This window comes from Perognathus longimembris, chromosome 7, assembly GCF_023159225.1.
Source record: "Perognathus longimembris pacificus isolate PPM17 chromosome 7, ASM2315922v1, whole genome shotgun sequence".
Classification (NCBI taxonomy): domain Eukaryota; kingdom Metazoa; phylum Chordata; class Mammalia; order Rodentia; family Heteromyidae; genus Perognathus; species Perognathus longimembris.
The window spans coordinates 4,600,180-4,621,472 of record NC_063167.1 but is presented as its reverse complement, the minus strand read 5'-3'; the positions used below and the strand labels follow the sequence as shown (position 1 = coordinate 4,621,472).

The following is a 21,293-nucleotide window of genomic DNA, read 5'->3' as shown; positions in this document are numbered from 1 at the left end:
TGTTTTAACCGGCTGCCCCCTTTCCCCCCTCCACCCCCACCCCCTCAACTGCCAGGTAGACTAGACATTCCTGAGCGTAAAGATGAGGGAATACAAGGGAAGCCCGACACTTCATGGTGTCTTTCATACTGCATGCTCAAGCACAGAGACTACAAAGGACACCCTGGGGCTTTTGCCCAAGTCTAGGAATGACCTTGGTGGCAGGAGGGAAGGGACGGGGATGGGGCCGGATGAAGAGAATCCCCTGTGTGTACCTGAGCTTGGCTGGCTCCGTTCCCGCTTCCGCTGCCGCCGCTGCTGCCACTACTGCCTCCTCCGCTCGCCTGTTTGTGCTGCTGGGAGCCGGTCATCTCGGCCATTCTCCTCTCCATCTGCTCCAGTCGCTCCAGGATGGACATCCTGAACTGGTTATCTAGGGCAGAGCAGGACCAGTGAGGTTTCCTTCCGGAAGAACAGCACTTGACCTGTGGCCTCTGCCAGCTGCGGGGCCGGCAACAAGCCCAGGCCTGCATCCAGGCCGGGTTTCCCCGGGGCAGCAGGGGGCTGTCCCCCGGCAGGCCGCTATGGCACCTCAAGTCCCTAAAGGAACAGAAAAAGCCTTTTTGTCAAAGACCCTGCTTCTGAGTTTCTGCCAAATTCCTGGACAGAAATCCTGCAGAAATCTGGTGAAGGGACCCTGGAGCCAAATGATAATAGCACAAATGCACCTTGATATAAGCTAGCAGAAGAAGGTAATTAGTATGGAAAGGAGGTCATTTGTTTTTAAATCTGTTTTACCCAAGAACAAACTAAAAACAAATTCAATTGTATTTCCTGACCCAGGATCTAGCTCTTATACTTCATTTTAGTAACTTTATCATTCACCGCCTGAGATCCTTACACTTCACACATGTCCCGAAAGACTGCAACAGGTGCTTTGTCCCCATGTAAGAAAAAACAACAACAGGACATTATGGAGGAGCTAGGATTGCAACCCATGGAAAAGTGTGGTTCTGTTCCACAGGGCTAGGACCAGATCGGTGCACATTTCCACCCCCACATGTGCACAAACACAAGGACGCACACTCAAGCAGGTTATCTACTAGGTAAAAAGAAGCTGCCACACCTATAGCCTCCCCCCGGCTGGCCCTACACTGCCCACAGGAAGCGGAAATATTGCAGCGGGAAGTCTTCTCCATCTGAGGACTGGGAAGGGGACACTTCAGTTAGCGCTCAATTCAAAGCAGCAGGGACCACAGTCCTTGCAGACGCCCCCCCCCCCCCCGCCTCCCAAACGCCTCTCATCTCTGGTCCTACAGAGCTGCTCAGCACCCCCAAGCGGGCTACAGCTACACACCTTGCAGCTGTTCAGTGAGTCCTTGGGACACAGAGCACTTTTTTCAGAGCCTGGAGGCCAAGTATCACACCCCATGAGACAAAGTGGCAGCACACTGAAAGCTCCTGGAGCACAGGTCACACCCTGCTCTCGGAGACAGCTGGTCTCAGGGGAGGTGGCCTTGTTCCGCAGGGTTTCAGACTCGCTGTGGGAGGGTCCTGTCCCCACTCCTCCTGCCCAGAGCCTGCACAGACAGACCCTCCCTGACTTGCTAGGTCCAACCCTCTCGGTCACACCTGGCCTCCGTTCCCTTCCCACCTGCACTTCCTGTTGCTATGCAGGGAGCACTGGCATGTTAGTACACTACTGACTCACACTTCATGAGGACACTGCGAAGCAATGACTTGCCTCTGAGCACAATCACAGCAGGCGAAACAGCATCTCTGGGCCTGTCAAGTCCCAAGGGGAAGGAGCAATAGCTGCGATAGCAAGTGACCGAGTGCCGCCCCCCCCCCCACACCGGGTGCCCGCCAAGTGCAGGCCTCTCACTGTGCATTGAAACAAGACCCAGAGGCTGACCACCCCTCTCCTCAGAACAGGCCTGGGCGCAGCCCTCGGTCTGAAAGGTTCACTCGGTGGCATGGATGAAAGGAGGGTCTTTCTATCTCACTCCCGGCATGCCTGCAGCAACATCTTAAAGGGTAACTTGTTTGGGTTTCACAGCTTTACGATGATCATCCAAACATTCCTGGAAAATGCTTGGCAAATTCAAAGCTATGTATTGCTTTAATTGTTAACTGCATGTGATTACAGGATGAAGGGAGGGCAATTCCTCCTTATGTGCTCATGTGTTAGAAGCCCAGTTCCAAAGCTCCTAGGCTGAGAGCATTTGGAGGTCTCTAGTGTTAGATGCGGCCACGAGGGGGTGGGGCTCAAAGATGGCATGAGTGGCTTATGAGCATGCTTGCTATCTCGCCCGGTCTCGGTGTCTCAACCTGACACAGCTGGTCCTCTGTATCACGGATGCAGAAGCCATGGACTCAACCAACGCAGAACGGAGTTGTGAAAGAACTCTATCGATTCTCAATGTATTTCTCCCTAAACAATACAGCCTAATGAGAATTTACATAGCACTCCCATTGTACTGCATGTTGCAAGCCACTTGAGATCATTTAAAGTTTGCTTGGAAGATGCTCAGGAAGGGTTCTACGCTAATGTGAGCATTCTCAGATTTGGCTAACTTCAGGGCATCTTGGGAACCATCCCCTACAGATACTAAGGGACCACAGAAGGTTGTTACAGCAACAGAAAATAGACTTGGACACGAGGTCTTAGAACTAAGGAGAGCTTCTAAACACAGACTTTCCTGCCCTAGTCCCAGAGGTTTTGATGCAGGAGGTCTGGGCCAAGTCCAGAAGTTACATTTCTACAAGTTCTCAGGTGATGTCAGGACTGCTGGCCAGGGGCACATTCCAAGAACCCCAAAGCTAAGAGCCTGGCCTACCAACTCTCTCTCCTACCCAGTGCGTGTCAAAGGACCCATCAGCTTCAACCAAAGCATAGACTCCCACTCAACACTGACAGGAGATTCTTCCTCAGGCAAATCCTCCTAGGTCGGTCCACACTGACTCTGTTGGCAAGAACTAGGATGCACGTGTGTGTGTGTGTGCCCACTAGTCCTGGGGCTTGAACTCAAGCCAATGGCCCTGAGCTTTTTTGCTGGCGGAATGACCACTTGAGCTAAAGTTCCACTTCTGTCTTGGGATGCACTTTTTTTTTGTTTTTGGCAGTACTAGTCCTCAAGACCTTTGTTTGCAAGCCTGGTGTTCTACCACTGAGGTATGCCTCCAGCTAGGATGCATGTTTTCTTCTCAAGCACTTAGGCAGTTCAGATCTGTCAACACTTGAAAACGATTAACATACTCTCCTGCATTGTTCTCCAATCAAGGACTACCCGGCCATTCCCACTGTTTACCCAGGTGCCTCTCTTCATTCAGACGACTAAGTGGGTGGAATCCTGACTGTATGTCTCCTTGCCCCCTTGTATTTCTCTAAAGTAGTCTATGGTTTCAGGGGATAAGGAAGGATATTGGGGGAGGGGGGAGATTAGTACAAGAGCTTGAACTCGGGCTAAGTGCTATCCCTTAGCTTTTTCACTTAAAGCTGGCATTCTAACAGCTAGGCCACAGTCCCACTTGTGGCGCTTGCTGATTAATTGGAAAAGAGTGTTGTATGGAATTTTCTGCCTGAGCTTCAGCCCTTGATCCTTAGATCTCAGCCTCCCGAGTAGCTGGGATTATAGGTGTGAGCTAGGAGTAACTAGCCCCTTTTTATTTTTTTGAGCAGTTCCTTTTGTTCTGGCATTATAAGGCACTCCAAGAGCACTAGTTTCTCTCACTGGAGATAGGTATTTTAGAAATCAAGATGTGTGTGCTAAGTGGGCTGTTACTGGGGTGTTGCTACTTTAAAGAGTATCTCAGTGGTATCTGTCTTTGGTAGGGTAAGGGGGACACAGTAATGGAGGGACAAAGGACTATGTTGAAAATGAACTATACAATTTGTGGGTGGGGATGGGAGGGAAAAATTAGGAGAAAGGGAGGGAAGGATGACATCATCCAAAAAGAAATCCTCTTTATCTGACTTATGTAACTGTAACCCCTCTATACATCACCTTTAATATTAGCAATTTAAAAACTCAAAAGAAAGAATATCTCAGTGGGTAGAACTGGGGGAGATATCTGTATGTTATATAGATATTATGAATATTAATCTACATAACATATTTACCTGTACATACCTGTATTTATCTGTGTATACTTGCATGTGTATATGCGTGTGTATCTATATGACGTGCTTATGTATCACTAGGAGTCACACTGATGTCTGACACTAGTACGGCCCTGTCTCGGTCGTTCTAGCCTTCTGGGAGCACTTTAAAGTAGACAAAATGATGAGAGCTGACGATGGAGCTAAGTGCCTTGCCTAACGTGTACAAGGCTCTGAGTTTGATCCCAGCACTAGGAGAAAAAAAGTAACTGCGTGTTACCTAGACATGGAAAGCAATTGGGATTATTCTGCAAACAAGCCTTATTGGGGGTGTGGGGAGCACAGGTACTGGGAAGGGTATGGCAGGGCTACACCGCGGCTCCGCCTCTCCACCGTCTCTGCATCCAGGGCTTGGGGCTCGGGGAGCCAACTATTGATGAGGTCATCTACTTCTGGGTCAAGGACTCTGAGCTAACTTCCCTATCCACAGTGTACCCGAGGTGACGTATGCACCAATCAGCAAGTTTTATTACTTGCTCCAGTGGAAAGAGATTGGTAGAGATGGTGGAAATGCAATGGAGCTGGCTTGGAAAGCAAGACAGAAAGCTCTGTGTGTTTTCTTGGCTGGCTGCCATTTTGTTTCAACTCAGGTAAAAAGAAAAATGATGTCACTACAATAAGCTCGCCTAAGAGCCTGGCAGCAAAGCTGAGGACAGACCATTTGACTTCTTCACAAACTGGAATTTCCCAGCAATGTCACTTTTCTGAAGCCACTGAGCTTCACATTAAAAATAGCACTCCAGCTAGGTGCCTGTGGCTTAGCTACTTAGGAGGCTGAGATCTGAGGATTGAGGTTTGAAGCCAACCCTGACGGGAAGGTCCTTGAGACTCCAATTAGCCACCAAAAAGTCGGGAGTGGAGCTGTGGTTCAAGTGATAGAGTGCTAGCCTTGAGCAAAAAAGCTCAGAGACAGCACGCAGGCCCTGAGTTCAAACCCCAGGCAGGAAAAAAGCCAGGGTAGAGACATGGTTCAAGTTGTAGAGCACCAGCTGTGAGCAGGAAAGCTGAATGGGAGCATGAAATGTTACCAACCCGAAACAACAAAAACCTCACCCAACGAAAGGCAACGACTCCTAACTTTTTAGGCAAATGGAAGATTTGGGATGCAAATGACTGGGGGCACACCTTCCCGGAAGGAGTACCCATAGTTAGTTACACATGTGTTCAACAAGTCTGCCAGGTTAACTAGCTGGATAAACATGAGAACCTGTGCCAAAACGTTTTGTAGAACAGGTAGAGAAAGTGTGCATGAGCCCGAATCCCTGTGAGTTCACTTACTGAACAGTATCTCATTACAGCCGTGTGAGCTGAACCGCCTCAGCTCTTGCTGCCAGAGCAGAAGAAAAAGTTTTGCCTTGGCAGGTAAATGAATGAAGGAGCAATCATCAAATATCGTCTGCTATTTTAGAACGCGTTATTTGTAGCTCAAGTGCACATGTGCCTCCTGTTGCTATTTGGACCCAGAATGAGAGGCCATCTCTCATTCCATTTCCAGCCCTTGGCGGCACTGGCAGGAAGAGCTGAGGCGGCGGGAGGAGGCATGACTTGAACTATTTTTGTAGAGAACTGGAATTGCTGCTTAGGAAGTCTCCTGAATTTTTCAGGAAGCCCAGAAAGACAGGGAAAATGAAGTCACTCCATTCCTTCCCAGAATAAATGGGGCCGCTGGAGTCCATTAAGCTGCCCCTCCCGTGGAGGCAAGCCATTTAAGATGTCCAAGTGCAAGGGTAAGTGTAAGGGCCAGACTGAGATAAGGCACAAGCTGTACCACTCCGATTTTCCAAAGCAATGGCTAAATTTAGCCTTCGCAAAAACTGCCATACTCCACTTTTTAAAACCCCTCCAACTATGTACCAAACACTAGAAAGGGGGGTCAGAAATCTTCCTTGGGCTCTCTTCATTTGCAGGGATTTGGCTCCAATTGTTTCCTCCTTGGTCTGTTTCACAGTATTCACAAATTCAGAGTCTTAGACATGTCCAGGAAACTCACTCAGGATCTGCTAAAATATCTAATAGCACTTGGGAGACAAAATGTTCCAAGAGCTGCAGGGCAAGCTCACAGTCAGCTCTCCCCCAAAGGCATCCTCTAGTCTCGTGGCTAGAGGTGAATAAGGGTAAAAACACCAAACCTGTTCCCCCAGGACCCTGGGAAAAGCCCAAGAGATGCTCAAGGGGCCCAACTGTCACCCCCGGGTGATGCAGGAGCCAGCTTTGCCACCAGTAAAAAAAAAAAAAAAAATCCAGCTGGAAGTAATGGTAATAAGAATGCAGCTAATTAATAAGTGAACAAGAGAACAGGAGCTCTGGCACAGATTCGGCACCCACCAGTGTACAGTTGACTGAAGAGCAGAACGCCTTACACCTGCTCTCTTCTTGAAAGGGCACTGCCTACACATCCATTGTAATGCACAGGGAAAACAAACATGACACTTGTGAACTGAGACATCTAAAGTAATAAAGGTGGTAAAACGGGGCAAGCACATCACCACCAAGACTACGGGGTTCTCTAAAAGAAAAGTCACGTTAATAGAACTTAGATAGGTGTAATAAGCTAACCTAGACATGAAGATGTGAAGTGGAATTAAAGTTAAATGTTTGCAAAAACAAAAATGCAAGCAAAAAAGTCGTGACACTTAAGAACAGAAAGATTAGAATTACAAGACACCTAGAATTGTCTGGATGTATAAATTTAGTAATTAAGCACTTAGCAGGTTGTTCTGCGACGCGGCATTACCAAAAGACGTTCAAAATCCTTTGGGGAATGAGGGCCAGAGGAGATTCACACTGCATGTCAGCTGAACAGCCATGACTAAGACTGTGCGAGGACTCTGAGGGTACAAAGGCCACAAAACTACTCAAGTCATGTTGGCCACAGGGACCCAAAAGCCCAATCACCTGTTCAGTTCAGGGGACTCTGAGGGAGTGGTAGGTCCCAGGTTCACACCTATCTTGTGAGCCTGGTCAGCTAACGCATTGGTGATGGCACTGCCCAGAACATTTACCACAGAAGGTCCCCTCAAAGATGGTTCGGGTTAAATGCAAGTGCATTGACATCTCAATTACATTAGATGTTTTTGAGCCTAAAAATGCTAATGTAGATTGAAAAAATTGCTCACATAGAGCTAATTAGAGGTGTTTTCTAAAACTCTTTTGTATGGGGAACTCTTCTAAGCATTTCCTTAAGTAATGTTCCCACAGAAGAGTCTAGAATGCAAACCAGTCTAAAGAGGCCTTTCTAAATACAGACCGTCTCTGAGTCCGGGAATTCGTGCTTCACATCTTCTTCTCTCTCCTTTATTTACCAGGCTTGGCCCAGGTGCTGCTCCAGAACCCAGCAAGGCTATGTGAATAAGGAATCACAGTGGGATTTGGTCCCCGTCAGGGGGTGGCATGCCGTGGACCAGGTGGGAGCTCTGGGGGTGCTCATGGTGCTGCCCTTCCTTGAGAGGGGAGCCATTCATTCACGTGGCTAATGGGCATCTCCAGAGAAGACTCTGCCACACAAGGTGGCCATCGCCGGACACAATGTCTCAACCTCTGGCCAGACATGGAGCCAGAATCCAGTCCGTAGTATTATCAGCAACAGAAAACGGACGGTGACACCCGGGAGCTGGCACAGGACACTGCAGAACGCAACGGCCCTTCCTTTCTGGTCCCATCTTCTGCCTCAGGAGAGTCCCTGCATTAACTCTACTTCCGAAAGGCATGGACGGGTCAACTTCTTTAACCCCCATCCTCCATCATGCCCGTAGTTCCACCTGTGCAAGATAGCTCAGAAAGGTCCTTCTCATGTTTTCCTCAGTCCATTCGGGAATGAAAGGAAGACCGTAAGCCACACATGGCAATACACCCCTGCGTATCTCAGCGTTTTGGAGGTGGAGGCGGGAGGATAGCAAGTTCAAGGCCAGCCTGGGTTAGAGAGGCCATGTTTCAAGAAAGAAAAATGGCAACATGATAACTATAACAAACAATAAAAATAAGACAAGGGCTATGCTAGCAAAGAAACTTAAGTTTCTTACCCTCTGGCTTTACATTAGAATACCAGCTTCGCGTTTTCAAAGGCCCATTTTGAGTTCTCTGGGAGTTAAAAATCATCACTAAAAATATTACCATTTACTAGAATTATTCTCTATGCAAATTTTTGCCCAGGGCACATTTAACAAATAAGGAACATGTAACAAATAAATGTGCAGTTTGTGTTGAAACATGAAAGTTGTATGTTACATATTAATAGATTATAGATCAAAATAACATATTATGTAAGCATGCATATACATTATTTTTCTCCTAAAAATGCAGAGTATCTGTTGTGTGTACAAAAGAGTTTTGTTTTCAGGCTGGTCCAGATGCAGAATTCACTGCACTGTTTACCTGAGAGACATTATTGAACGGACTTATAAGCTTTTAGAGTCATCCCTTATAAGCTGGGCACTCCCTACTTTTTACATTTTTTAAACACATGAAAGCCAGAGGCACGGATTCTGGCTAGTATGGGAATGAATGGTTCATTTCTCTGGAAGAGACAAAGGATATTTAATTAAATTCTTTGTTCCTTAGTCCAAAGCACAGTGTGTATTATTAAGGAATTGAATCATATTTTCTGAACATGGCCCTAGGAACTGTTAGGCCGCAATCACGAGAAGACTCACTGAAGACGATGATTCCAGCATCTGCACATTGAGAGATACGGGATGCAGCCTTATTCTGTGGTTTCCGAGTGGACAGTGCCCAGTCTCCACAGCGTGAGGACTCCTGCTGTTTACAAGCGTCCTTGTCAATCACACAACACACGGAACAAAAGCAGGGAACTGCTCTCATCTTAGGTTCAATCTGGGCGCTGCTGAGCCCAATTATTTTTTCTTTTTTAATGTGTTAGTTACACCAAAGGGTTTCACTATGGTATTTCAGATGTGCGTATAGTAAGTTTTCCCTCGCCCACAAGTGAATATGCTAGGCCTTGCTTATGAGAGCACCTCCCTATTCAAGTGGTTGATTGCAAGACTTCAGCTGGGCCAGTAAGAGAGAGAAGATTTTTCTGGAACTAATGAGAAACTTTTCCCGGAGACATTTGTTAAACTGGCAGCATACAAGCCTGGAGCTTTGTTCTACTTTAGGAACACCTGCCGGGGAATGAAATCAACATGCAGGAGAGCCAAGAAAGGGAGAGATTCCTAATGACATCACCTGAGCGCCCAGAACCAGCTGTACCTGAAGAAAACGCCTAAGCGTCAATAGATCCCTTTTTGTATGTAGGCCAAGTGAAACTGTAGTTGTCATTTACAGCTCAGCAAGGTGAAGCAAATCTACTAAGTGAAGTGTTGATCCTTTTGATAAACATTAGGAAAATCCTGCCTTGACTTATAAGTAAAGGTTATCCAAGTAATATATTAGTAGTATTATACTAATCATCATTGGAATTTATCTAGAAAACGGGGGATAAATTATGTCAGAAACAAGCTGTCACACTTATTTGAAACCTGATTCCATGGCGATTACCCAAAGAAATCAGAAAGACAGTAAAGGGCTACGGGCCTCTTGTCTAGCTGAAGAGCCTTTGTGACTGAATTAGACACGTATGAAAGAATCTTAACTCCTTCGGGCCCAAGGTCAACACCAAATGCAGCACTGGAACGGGCCCCGTGCATGAAATACGATCATTACAGAACATGGGAATTAGCTAGTGTGATGGCTTCTAACCTCTGACTGTGGCCTCCAGGAATACACAGAAAGAAGTACATTCATTCATTCTTCCTCTCCATCTGTCTCTCTCATAAACCAATGCTTACTCCTACCACATGCAGGGCACTCTGGTTTTGCAGGCTGACGATGCCAACCCACTAAACTGATTTCCTGAAGCACTAATAGGTTTGGAAAACAGGTAAGAGACAGAGACCTAGAACTATGAGGAACTAGTACTAAGAGGTTCATTGAGTTTGTTAGCAGCAGAGCTGAAACGCAAACATCCTGCTGGAGGACAGGAGCGCAAACAGCTGGCACCTGCACACATGCCTCCACAACGAGCTCCCAGCCAATCTTAAGCAATCTGGGAGGATGACCCAGGGGTCTGGTCTGACCTAAGCCATTTTATATTGGTACAGTGTCCAGGGCTTTGGGGACCACTTCAAGGCCACTTAAGTGCAAAGTCAACTCTACCAGTGACCTTGGACTGACCTGAATGGAAGACTATGACGACTGTGCCTAAATTATCCACAGACCAATGAACCGAATGCACAAAGAAGAATCTAGTTTGTTCTAGGCATGAAGAAACACTCCAGGCAGCTCACTACCCATGAGCAGCCCTGTCCTGTGTAAGTATCTATCAACTAGCAGTTCTTATGGAAGTCTTCACTCCCAGCCCTCATCATGCCAGGAACCCTAGGGGAAGAGTCGGCTTAGATGCTGCCCCCTTCACACTCCCAGGAGCCTCTAATCTTATCCAGAGGAGGAAACAGGATGAGTTGAGCTCAGAGAACGCGAAGGCAGAACTCAGCTTTAGGGCGGAGTGCAGGCCAGGATGGTAGTGTACTAGACTAGAAGCCAGGGAAGAGAGGAGATGAAGGTGGTGACAATCGGGCAGAAGATGGCCGAGAAAACAGGGAGACTATGTGGTTCATCTTGAGGTGGACACATTGCAGTTTAAAATGATGGAGAAACTGACTTGCCACCACTTTTCTCCATTACAAAAAAACAGCAACATTGTATATCATCAGTGGTTTAACTCCTGTATTTACTCTGGTTAAATTCCCTTTACTTTCTTCAAGTCAGTGTTTACTAACTTGTTATAATTTAACAACTCTTAGGGGTAGATGATGGCTGATTTTCCCATATTATCCCATCAAAGGCTATGTTCTATTTTTTGAGGCGGACAATGTAAATTAAGCAGCTAACAGGAACCACCAAGTTTCTGTTAGTCTATAAGAGGATCTGTACTGAAATGAAGTGCCCAAAACAACTGTACTAGCTCCCTCCGCTAGTCCTGGGGCTTGAACTCACGGCCTGAGCACTGTCCCTGGCTTCTTTTTGCTCAAGGCTAGCACTCTACCTCCTGAGCCACAGTGCCACTTCTGGCTTTTTCTATATATGCGGTGCTGAGGAATTGAACCCAGGGCTTCATATAGGCAAGGCAAGCACTCCACTGCTAAGCCATATTCCCAGCCCCTCCGATTTCTTTAAAGCTCCTCTCTATAAAGATCTACCATGCTGACAGCCGCTCCTCAGACTGCTTGGACGGCAGGGAGCAACCTATCTGCCAGCACAGGTATCTCCTTGTCTCCTGCTGGGTGCTAACCCATCTGTAGGCACATCAGAGAACAGCAAAGGAGAGATGGCCATGTCATCCAGGGAGTGACACTATCCTTGCAGGTCTTTATAATCGAGTGCCACTGTCCTGACGTGAGCAGGGTCACTGCGCAGACGATTAAGCACTTCCTGAATGTTAAGTGTGACTAATGTTGGCATGTGGTCTTTGCTGTAATTCAGTCCGTCTCATCTAGAATTCTCCCATCGCCACTTAAGAGTTCATGGCTGTCAGAAGTGCCTCCCCATGAAAGGGAAGACAGACAGGACCGGCCACACACTATTTACAACCGCCAGGCAGCTTAGAACACACTTCACAGCCTACCCCTAGGAACATGGAGGACTGTATACAGAGTTGTTTTTTATTAGCTTCATTGGCATGCCCACTTCAAATTCCTGTTGTTTCACTTTCCTTTTGTCTAATCCTCCTTTACTTCATCTATTTTTATCTTGCTTCACTGTGAAATCTGTGCCTCGTTAAGCGCCCTTAGATGACTTAAAAAAAAAAAAGGTGAGGTGTACACAAACCACATTGTTTGGCTGCCAGAAGCTTTTTGGCAAGGGAATTCCTATCTGAAATAAGCTCCCAAATATTAGGCTTATACGCTGTGACAGGATACTCCGTTGATATTTAATAATGAAGACTTGGCACCACTCAGAGAGCCTCCCTCTTTTCAAAGATCGATGGGTTACAAACATGAAACTACTTTACATCAGAGAAAGCAAGGCCTTTCAATGCGTGAAGACACAGCAAGCACACAAGGAAGAGGCAGCGGCGAGGAGAATGTGCAGGGCTGCGAAAGACCCAGGGACCTCCAGAAAACCACTGCCCGCCCAGGCTACAGATGTGCCAGTTTAACAAAGCCGTCTTCCTCAACTTTAGGTGACACCTCAGTGCTTTATATAGATGTAGTAACAACTTTTCATCAAATATTTTTAAAAGGCAGATTACAGCAGTTTCGTAACCTCAGAAGTTCCCTAGAAGGGCTGGGATGTGGCTCAAGTGATAAGACTGCACGCTCATCAAACATGAGGCCCTGAGTTGAGACCCCAGGACACACGTACATGTACACACACACACACACTCACCAGAGCAATGATGAACGCATCAGAAAAATGATCACAAGTTCAAAAGGAAACCGTAGATCCCCTAAAGTTACATTTCCTTCAAGGCCAGAGGACAAGTATTCCTGAGCTGAGCCTGTCAGTCTTTTGGTTATAACTGCCTCCTCCTTTTTATAGTGGGAAACTCTTAATGTCAACAATCCTTCAACTTCACTCTTTCTCACGTGAAGAACTCTCACTTCCACCTGTTATCTATGTAGTCTAGAACAGTCCAACTGGAATAGGTTGCAGCAGTGACAGCTCCTCTAGACAAAGGATGGAGCTCAGTCCTGACAGGAGATCAAGAAAAAAGCCTGAACTAGTAGTCTGTGATATAAATCCTTAACTCCTACCCTATGGGGAACTCCTGCATGAAACCTTTATTCCCAGATGGATTATCCAGCAAGTCAAGAATGAGAATGATCTAATCATGGTTTCTTAGAAATTCACTGGTTTGTCTGCTCGTTTTCACTACAAAGTTAATTTTCTGGAGAAATACATATCCTTGAAGTAAACACTATTTTCTAAAACATTAAACATTACTCCATTAATCTACTTCAAACATAACCTTATTTGTTATCAACTAGTTCTGGTCTTCACATAATAAATATTTACACACACACACACACACAGCAGGAGAAGGATTCTGTGCAGCTTTACCAGCTCCTGTTTATGGCAACTTGAAACTGGAAATAGGGAAACTTGAAATAATTCTTTTGGGCAGTAAGAGCAGGTTCCTGTATGAACAGCCAGGTATTTTGCCAATACAAGACAAAACTTGTTGGGAATACCATTTTAAGATGTCAGAGTCTGGTCTCGCTGGTAGGAGGAATAGAACGCGTTCAAAGAAACAAATGCAGGAGGCACTTTGTGGTTATCTGAGAGCCCTTGTCCTCTTCACCGTCTGCTCTCCTGATTAGAGAGAGACTTCCCATTAGCCAGTAGAAATCCTATCGACAAAAACAGTGGGCAAAATAGGAAATGGGCTTTAGAGCTGTCATTCCCGGAGGGGGGGGGGGCAACTGAAGAAGACGGTGCGCACGAACATCGTCTGCTTCCGAAGTGTCTACCGACTGTGGAGCTGGTCCTGATGTCTGCAGCCATCTAGAAAGAACACGCAGGCTCTGACCGCAATCACGGGAGGTCCTCCAGCGCGCGGCCACCGGGCCCGCTGCTCTTCCGGCCCCTCTGCCTGCCAGCGGGTGGGGGCCGCGAGGGCCCGGGCACCCCTCCTGTCCTGTGGCCGGGCTGCAGACTCGCCAAGCTTCCAGAAGTTCCTGCACACCTTCCTCGCAACTTTCCCAACTGCATCCTGCGCACCCAAACCAAAGCCTCTCCGAGAGCTCCCGAGCTCCACCGGAGGGATGGGCTGGATGGCGGCCACGACGCCCGGACGCCTCGCCCCGCCGCCCCGGGGCACAGAGGGACCCCGCCGCGGGAGAAGGGCGAGCCAGACCCCGCACCTCCGCCACCTCCCCCGGGGCCGCCGAGCCCCACCCACCGCCCGGGCCCCGCGCGCCCCGCCCGCCCGCGCGCCCCCGCCCCCGCCTCCGCCTGCGGCCGCACATCAACACGCGCGCTCCCAGCGCTCCCAACGCCCGTCCCCGCTCCACGCACGCTCATCCAAACACGCCCTCCCTCCCGCACACCGTCCAGCAAACACGCACCTCCGCCCTCGCCACAGAAACACCGCCCGGGTTCCCACGCACGCCCGGCCACCGACACACGCCTCGCCCGCTCCAACAACACGCGTCTCCGGCGCAGTCCTCCAACGCACTTGTCACGCACACGCGGCCCCGACGCCCCCGACGCGCGGCCCCGCGCGCACTCCGCGGCTGAACACAAAGCCCCCCGCGCGCCCGGGACGCGCGCGCCCTCCCCGCCTCTCCCCCCGCCCCCGCGCGCCCCGATCCCGCGCCCCGCTTTCCCGCCGCCCCCTCATAAACACGCGCGCCCCCACGCCGCGAGCACGCGTGCTCCCCACGCCCCCGACCCCGCCCCACACGCGCGTGCCCGCGGGCCGCCGCCCTCGCCCCGCACGCGCCCGGCCTCCAAACGCACCCTCAAGACTAGGACCGCACCGCTACCGCTGCGTCTGGCCCGGAACCAAGCCTCCTCTCTCCCCCGCTCGTCCGCCCCGCGCGGCCCGGACGGGAGCCGTGGAACTCCACCCGCCGCAACTGGAGCGACTCGCGGCGCTCCGGGTACCGCTGTCTCCCCGCCACAGCCCGAGTGCGCTGCGCCGGCCAATGGCGGCGCGCGGCGGTGAGCTCACCGGCCCGGGCCCCGCCCCCCGGGCCGCGCGGGCCAATCGGGAGGCGAGACGTCACCCGGAGCCGGGCAGAAGCAGGTGTGGGGCGCGGAGCCGCTCGGCGCGGGGACTGCGCCGGAACTGCGCCCCGGACGCGCTGGACGGCGTATGTGGGCCTGGCCCGGAGGGCGCGGGCGGAGGGAGCGCGGCCCCGCGCCCGGTGCGTGACGCCCAGTAGGCCACGGACACCGCCCTCACCGCCACGACGCCCCATCTGGACGCCCCTCTCCCTCGCCTCCACCGAGATGAAGGGAGACGCGCTCTCGGGGAAGTCACGGTCCACCCGAGGGCAAGGGCGGCTCCAAGCCGACGGCCGCGCCAGCTGCCCGGTGCGGACAGCCGCGGGGACCCGCCGGGGCGGCGGGCACCCGGATCGCTCGCCGCCGCGCGGCGCCGTCGGGGCCCGCCCTAGGGCGCCACGTACCCCGTCTCTGGCTCCCGGCGCAGCCTGGCGCGCCCTGCGGCGGCGGCGTCTGCATTGCAGCCGCGGGAGGGGCCGGCGCTGCGCCGCGCGGCGCCGCGCGCGGGGATTGAGGACGGCGGGGGCGGACGGGCGGGGGGGGGGCGCAAGCAGGGCCCCGGAGGCAGCGCCGTCACGGGGTTCAGCCCGGGCGTCCGCCGGGGTGGAGCTGAGGGTGGCCGGGAAGGGCTGTGGACCGAGGCACCCTGGGAATTCGGGCGCGTGCAAGACTCCCCATTTGGGCGATCCCCTAGCTGGAGTAAGAGCGCCTCGGCCCGGCCCTCGGATCCAACCTGGGCGTCCAAAAGTTGTAGCGCAGGCTTTGCGCACTTGGGTACGATCGCGTAGTGCCCTCTTGCCTCCTGCCACAAATGCAAGTCACAGCTCTCCTCCAGCCTCACCGACGCTACCCAGCCTGCCCGGGGAACCCCAAGAGATCGCTACCACGGTTCCCACCCACTCCCCAAGACCTGTGCCGGCCTGACCCGCCAGACCTGCGATGAGGTCATCTTTTGTCTTTCTCCTTTATATTGTCAGCTATCTTTAAAAAGGATCGTCTCTAGCCTGGCGCTGGAGGCTTCCTGTAATCCTAGCTACTCAAGAGGCTGAAATCTGAGGATCTAAACCAGTCTGGACGGGAAAGTCCGTGAGATTCATACCTTTTATCTTCCAGCATAAAGCTGGAAGTGGAGCTGTGGCTCAAGAGGTAGCCCTCTAGCATTCAATGGGGGGGGGAGGGGGACAGGGAGGGTCAGCACTAAACCCAGGCCCTGAGTTCAAGCCCCAGTACTTGCACATACATTTGGGAGGAGGGGGGAGGGCTGTCTCTTTTCTGCCATCTGGATGAAAGTTAGTCTCAACAATGGAGATGAGGCCAAGTGCTAGTGGCTCATGCTGGCAAACCTAGCTGCTCAGGAGGCTGAGATCTGAGGATCTTGGTTCCCAGCCAGTCTAGGCAGGAAAGTGCTGAGATTCTTCTTCAGTTTACCACCGTGGAGCTAGAGGTGAAGCTCAACGACAGCCCCTGAGTTCAAGCCCCAAGACCAGTACAAAACCAAGACAAACAAAAAGAGTGGTATCTCTTGACTCAACCCAAACACAGCCACAATCATCCATACAATGGATAATTGTTGGTTAAAGGCCACATGAGGGACATCCTGTGCCCACACCAGGAAGGGAAACAAATAGGTCATCCCTTGGGGGCTGGCCACAACCCCTCTGCACATGAGCAAGTCCTTCTGGTCCAAAGCCTGCTCTGGCGAAGTCTGAAGACCTGTATGTAATTCACACTCCTGCCTGCGTGTGCCTGCTAACCCACCGTCACCACACCGGGCCCCTGTCCCTTCCCAGCTCTGCTTGTACTCTTCCCCTTTACAGGCAAGAACTCCTCTCTACTTACTGGGGCCCTCTGTGGCCTCCCCTGGCACTGGGCAGAGATATATGGGGAGCAGTGTTGGTACTGGACTTGCAGCACACAATCTCCCTAGAAATCCTTTCTAGGGAAAGCAGAGTAGGAGTGTCAGTCAAGGACACACTGACTTTGGAGATACTGCACCTTCAAATTCAGGATCTGCTAGTGTATGCTTCACTCTCCTGCCTTCCTATCGGTGGTGAGAATTAAATCAACCAATGGACAGAGACAGAGTGGTAATCCTGGTGCCTGGCCCATAATGAACACTTGATCAAAGTGAGCTGGTGTTGCTCTCTTTGCTAAGTCAGGGTGCTTTGAGGGGTCGGTGGGAGGCGAGTGCCGGCCCGTCAGGAAGCAGGGGCTTTGTGGGAACTGCTTTCTGAGCACTGCTTTTCATTTGTAAGAACTCTTTGAGAGGCATGCTCAGAATCCTTGCAATTTTCCCTGCGTATATCACACAACCATAAGTGTCTTAAATAACAAGTTGTTAATAGCTAAGAGAAAGGCTGACTGTGTGTGTGTGTGTGTGTGTGTGTGTGTGTGTGTGCATGTGTGAATACTGGGGTTTGATCTCAGGGCCTGGGCACCATCCCTGAGCTCCAGTATTCAAGGCTAGCTCTCTACCACTTAAGCAGCCACAGCTCCACTTTGGGTTTTTTTTGTTTGTTTGTTTTGTTTTGGTGCTTACTTAGAAGAGTCTCACTTTCCTGCCCGAACTGTCTTTGAACCACGGTCCTTAGACTTCAGTCTCCTGAGTAGCTAGGATGTACAGGCATGAGCCACGGGTGCCCAGCTCAGCCTGAATCTTTTTCTTAAGAAGAGGGAATAAAGGCTGACTTATCCTGGCACATGCGCAGCTCAGCTGGGCACACTGTGTGCACTCGGCTCATGGTTGTTGGGTTGCAAGCAACAGAGACTAATGGGGGACACCGGAGGGATAGCGCTTGCTCTGATACTCTGCGGTGCCTGGAACTCAGGGTGACGTGATCTGCATCCAGGCAAGTTCCTGAACCCTCTGGTCTTTTCTTTCTCTCTCTGGGAAACTTTGTTGTATTGTGCCGTGTTGTTTTTCCGAGGCAGAGGTCAGCCCTGGGCATTTCCCAGGGGAAACTCAGGGCCCCACTCCCCTTCTCCCAGCAGCCCCGTGGCTCCTGGGCACACACACAGGTGGCTGCTCCAGCACAGGAGGCATCGGCTTAAGCCTCTGGTCTGGGGTTGGCTCAGCAGCCTGTGGTGTCATCTATGGGAATGTCCTCAACCGGGATGACAGAAGGTACTTCCTGAGTCCCCGTGCATCCGTGGAGGGAGAGCCCTGCTTGGACCTTGCAAAAAGTTGGGTGGGGCCGAAGGAGAGTGAGCTGGATGCTTCCTGAGCCTGCTCAGAGCTCTTACGGCAACACTGGAATGGAAGACCTGCCGGTGGTTGTTCCTCATGGGTGTGTCTTAGTGTGGTCCTCTCTTGGACGTTAGAAAATGAAAAGGTAACGCATGCATGTGAACCCAGCAAATTGTTACACTGAGTTTGATGGGGCTCTGAGTACGCCTGTGCCTTATTTTTTTAATAGAGAACAAAAGCTTTCCTCAGCTATGAGTCCCCTGGCAGGACCCAGGCGAAGTGCAGTTTCCCCCTCTAATGCAGACCCAGTGTTTTATCTCGGCCACTATGGTTTGTGGGAGGCCTGTTGGAGGCACGCCCGAGATCCATGGCCGCCACGTCTCCTGCAGGCAGGACATTGTAGGGAGGATAATCCAAAGGCTTCAAGAAGTCAGGCAGTTTGCTTCCAGAAGCAGATTTGGATTTCTAGTTCCAAACCTGCACTCAACCCACCCCATTCCAAGCGTGTGTGTGTGTGTGTGTGTGTGCGCGCGTGTGCGCGCACACGCACCCTCCCCCCCAGTCCTGGAACTTGAACTCAGGATGGGCACTGTCCCTGAGCTTTTGTTTTCCCCCTCAAGGCTATCACTTTAGCGCTCTACCTCTTGAGCCAAAGCTCTTCCAGCCTTTTGGTGATTAATTGGAGATAAGACTCTCACAGACTTTCCTGCCTGGGCTGGTTTAGAACTGAGATCCTCAGATCTCAGTCTCCCGAGTAGCTAGGATTCTGTAATCCTAGCTACCAACACCTGGCTAAATTTTACCATTATTTAGAAACCATCAGTTTAAGAGAATAGTTTGGAAGTGTCTGCAATGGACCCTTCGTACAATGATTATTTACAGTTTGAGATGCAGAACACAAAGTCTCAGCTAATTTCATTCAGATCCTTCAAGGGAAACAAATGATAATATTCCTGTTTGTCATCCTTGTGGGGGTATTTTGCTCAAGCCTGAAACCCCCCCCATATATATTTTTTTCGGTAGCATTTGTGAGGCAGGCACTCCTACCACTTGAGCCATGCACTAGCCCATTTTGCATTAGTCATTTTTCTAATAGGGTCCTGCACTTATGCCTGAGCTGGCCTGAACCATGATCTATTTATTGCTTCCCACATAACTGGCATAACAGACGCATGCCATCATGCCCAGCTATGGGGTCTAGTGAATTTTGGCCTTGATTTACAACCCTCACCCCCCAAACTCCACCTCTCATTACAGGCATGAGCCACCAAGCCCAGCATGACCTGAACACGCTGAAGTTAGATGTAACCACATGGTTTTCTTTTGGCCAATGGAAAACTGCATTATTACAGAAACGTCCAGAGCCAATGACCTGCCCACCACAGTCTTCTACTCAACCATAGTGATTATGAAAGCTTGTTTGTATAAAGCAGTGAGTTCTACTAGCCCACGTAACTAAAAGAAAACCATAGGCAACGCTGTCCCTTCTGATAACCACTGGACTTGGAGCCTAAGTCACAAATCACTGAGGTTGAGTTGTTGGTTACTGCAGCACAGTCTGACCTCTCTTGACTTATAAGAAATCAAGCTTATTTCTGCACATATCAACCCCCAAAGCTTTCAATAATAGAAAATTAAGCTGAATTCTGATCAAATGACAATTTTAAAGTAAGTGCAAGACACACAATTTATACTTAAGGCACAATGAAGTAAGCATCTTAAAAAAAAACACAAAAAACCATGAGTGGGACTGGGAATCTGGCCTAGTGGTAGAGTGCTTGCCTAGCATGCATGAAGCCCTGGGTTTGATTCCTCAGTACCACATAAACAGAAAAAGCCAGCAGTGGCGCTGTGGCTCAAGTGGTAAGGTGCTAGCCTTGTGCAAAAAGAAGCCAGGGACAGTGCTCAGGCCCTGCGTTCAAGCCCCAGGACTGGCAAAATAAATAAATAAATAAACACCAAAAAATGAGTGAGAAGTGACAAGGTAATAAAATGGAAAAAGAATAGTCTTTTAATAAATGGAACTGGGAAAACTGGCTATGCTCATGCAAGAGTAAAAAATGGATCCCTACCTCACACCATAAATAAAAATTAGCTCATAGTGGAGCAAAGATCTAAATATAAGAACTAAAATGTATTTAAAAAATCTTAGAAAAAATAGTAAGCCTTCATGGCATCGAACACCACTGGTTTCTTAAATACAATATCAAAAGCACAGCCAACCAAAGAAACAGTAGATAAACTGGAATCATCAACTGTACTTCAAGGAAATAACACCACCCAGGAAGTGAAAAGACCATTCACTAAAAGAAAATACTTGTGAAACACATATCTGATAGGGAACTTGCGTCTAGAATATAAAAGGATCTCTGAAGTGACAAAAATAAAATAAAAAAGCAAGTAACTCCACTTTTTCAATAAACACAGGATCTAAATAGAATTTTTCTTCCAAAGAAGACATATAAATGACCACTAAAGACATGAAAAAAAATGTGGAGCCATCTTAGTCACTGTGGAAATGGACATCAAAACCACAACGAGACACCACTTCACTCTCACAAAGTGACTGTTACCAACACGACGGGCAGCTATTAGAGCTGTCAGGAATGGAAACAGTAGAAACCTCAGACGCCACGGGTGGGCATTTAGAATAGTGTAGCTCCGGGCTGGGAATGTGGCATAGCATTAGAATCCTTGCCTAGCATGTATGAAGCCCTGGGTTTGATTCCTCAGCACCACATACACAGAAAAAGCTGGAAGTGGTGCTGTGGCTCAAGAGGTAGAGTGCTAGCCATGAGCAAAAAAAAGCCAGGGACAGTGCTCAGGCCCTGAGTCCAAGCCCCAGGACTGGCAAAAAAAAAAAAAAAAAAAAAGTATAGCTCCTTTAGAAGATAACCTAGCAGTCCCGTTGAAGGCAAATCACACAGTTACCATGATACAGCCATTCCCCTCCTAGTACAGCCCCGAGAGAGATGGAGACAGATGTCTGCACATACGGATACGTAAAGAAGGACATGCCACATGCAGGTGAGCCCAGAGAGCATCATGGTAAGTGAAAGATGCCAGCCAGCAGACCACACACATGGCATGATTCCACTTCTAGGGATTGTGCACTTGAGACATGTTCATAGGGAAGATTGACGGCTGCCTAGGGTGGAGTCAGAAGCGCCTGATGGCCAATCCACAATGACTGGATGTGTCTTTGCTCACTGAGTCCTGTCTAGCCCTCTGTGG

The 21,293-nt window shown here is 49.8% G+C and overlaps 1 protein-coding gene across 5 annotated transcripts in view; it reads right to left on the bottom strand.

Annotated features, from left to right (window-relative positions):
- Positions 1-21,293, bottom strand: part of LOC125354523 (calmodulin-binding transcription activator 1) — a 639,297-nt gene that overhangs the window by 27,479 nt on the left and 590,525 nt on the right. For 3 of the 5 annotated variants that reach the window (XM_048350159.1, XM_048350161.1, XM_048350160.1), the window contains one exon: positions 255-412. In XM_048350159.1, coding sequence (XP_048206116.1) covers positions 255-412 — 158 coding nt within the window. Of the gene's footprint in view, positions 1-254; positions 413-14,602; positions 14,755-15,109; positions 15,123-21,293 lie in introns of those variants that run through there. The other 2 variants (XM_048350163.1, XM_048350162.1) reach the window with 2 other exon arrangements.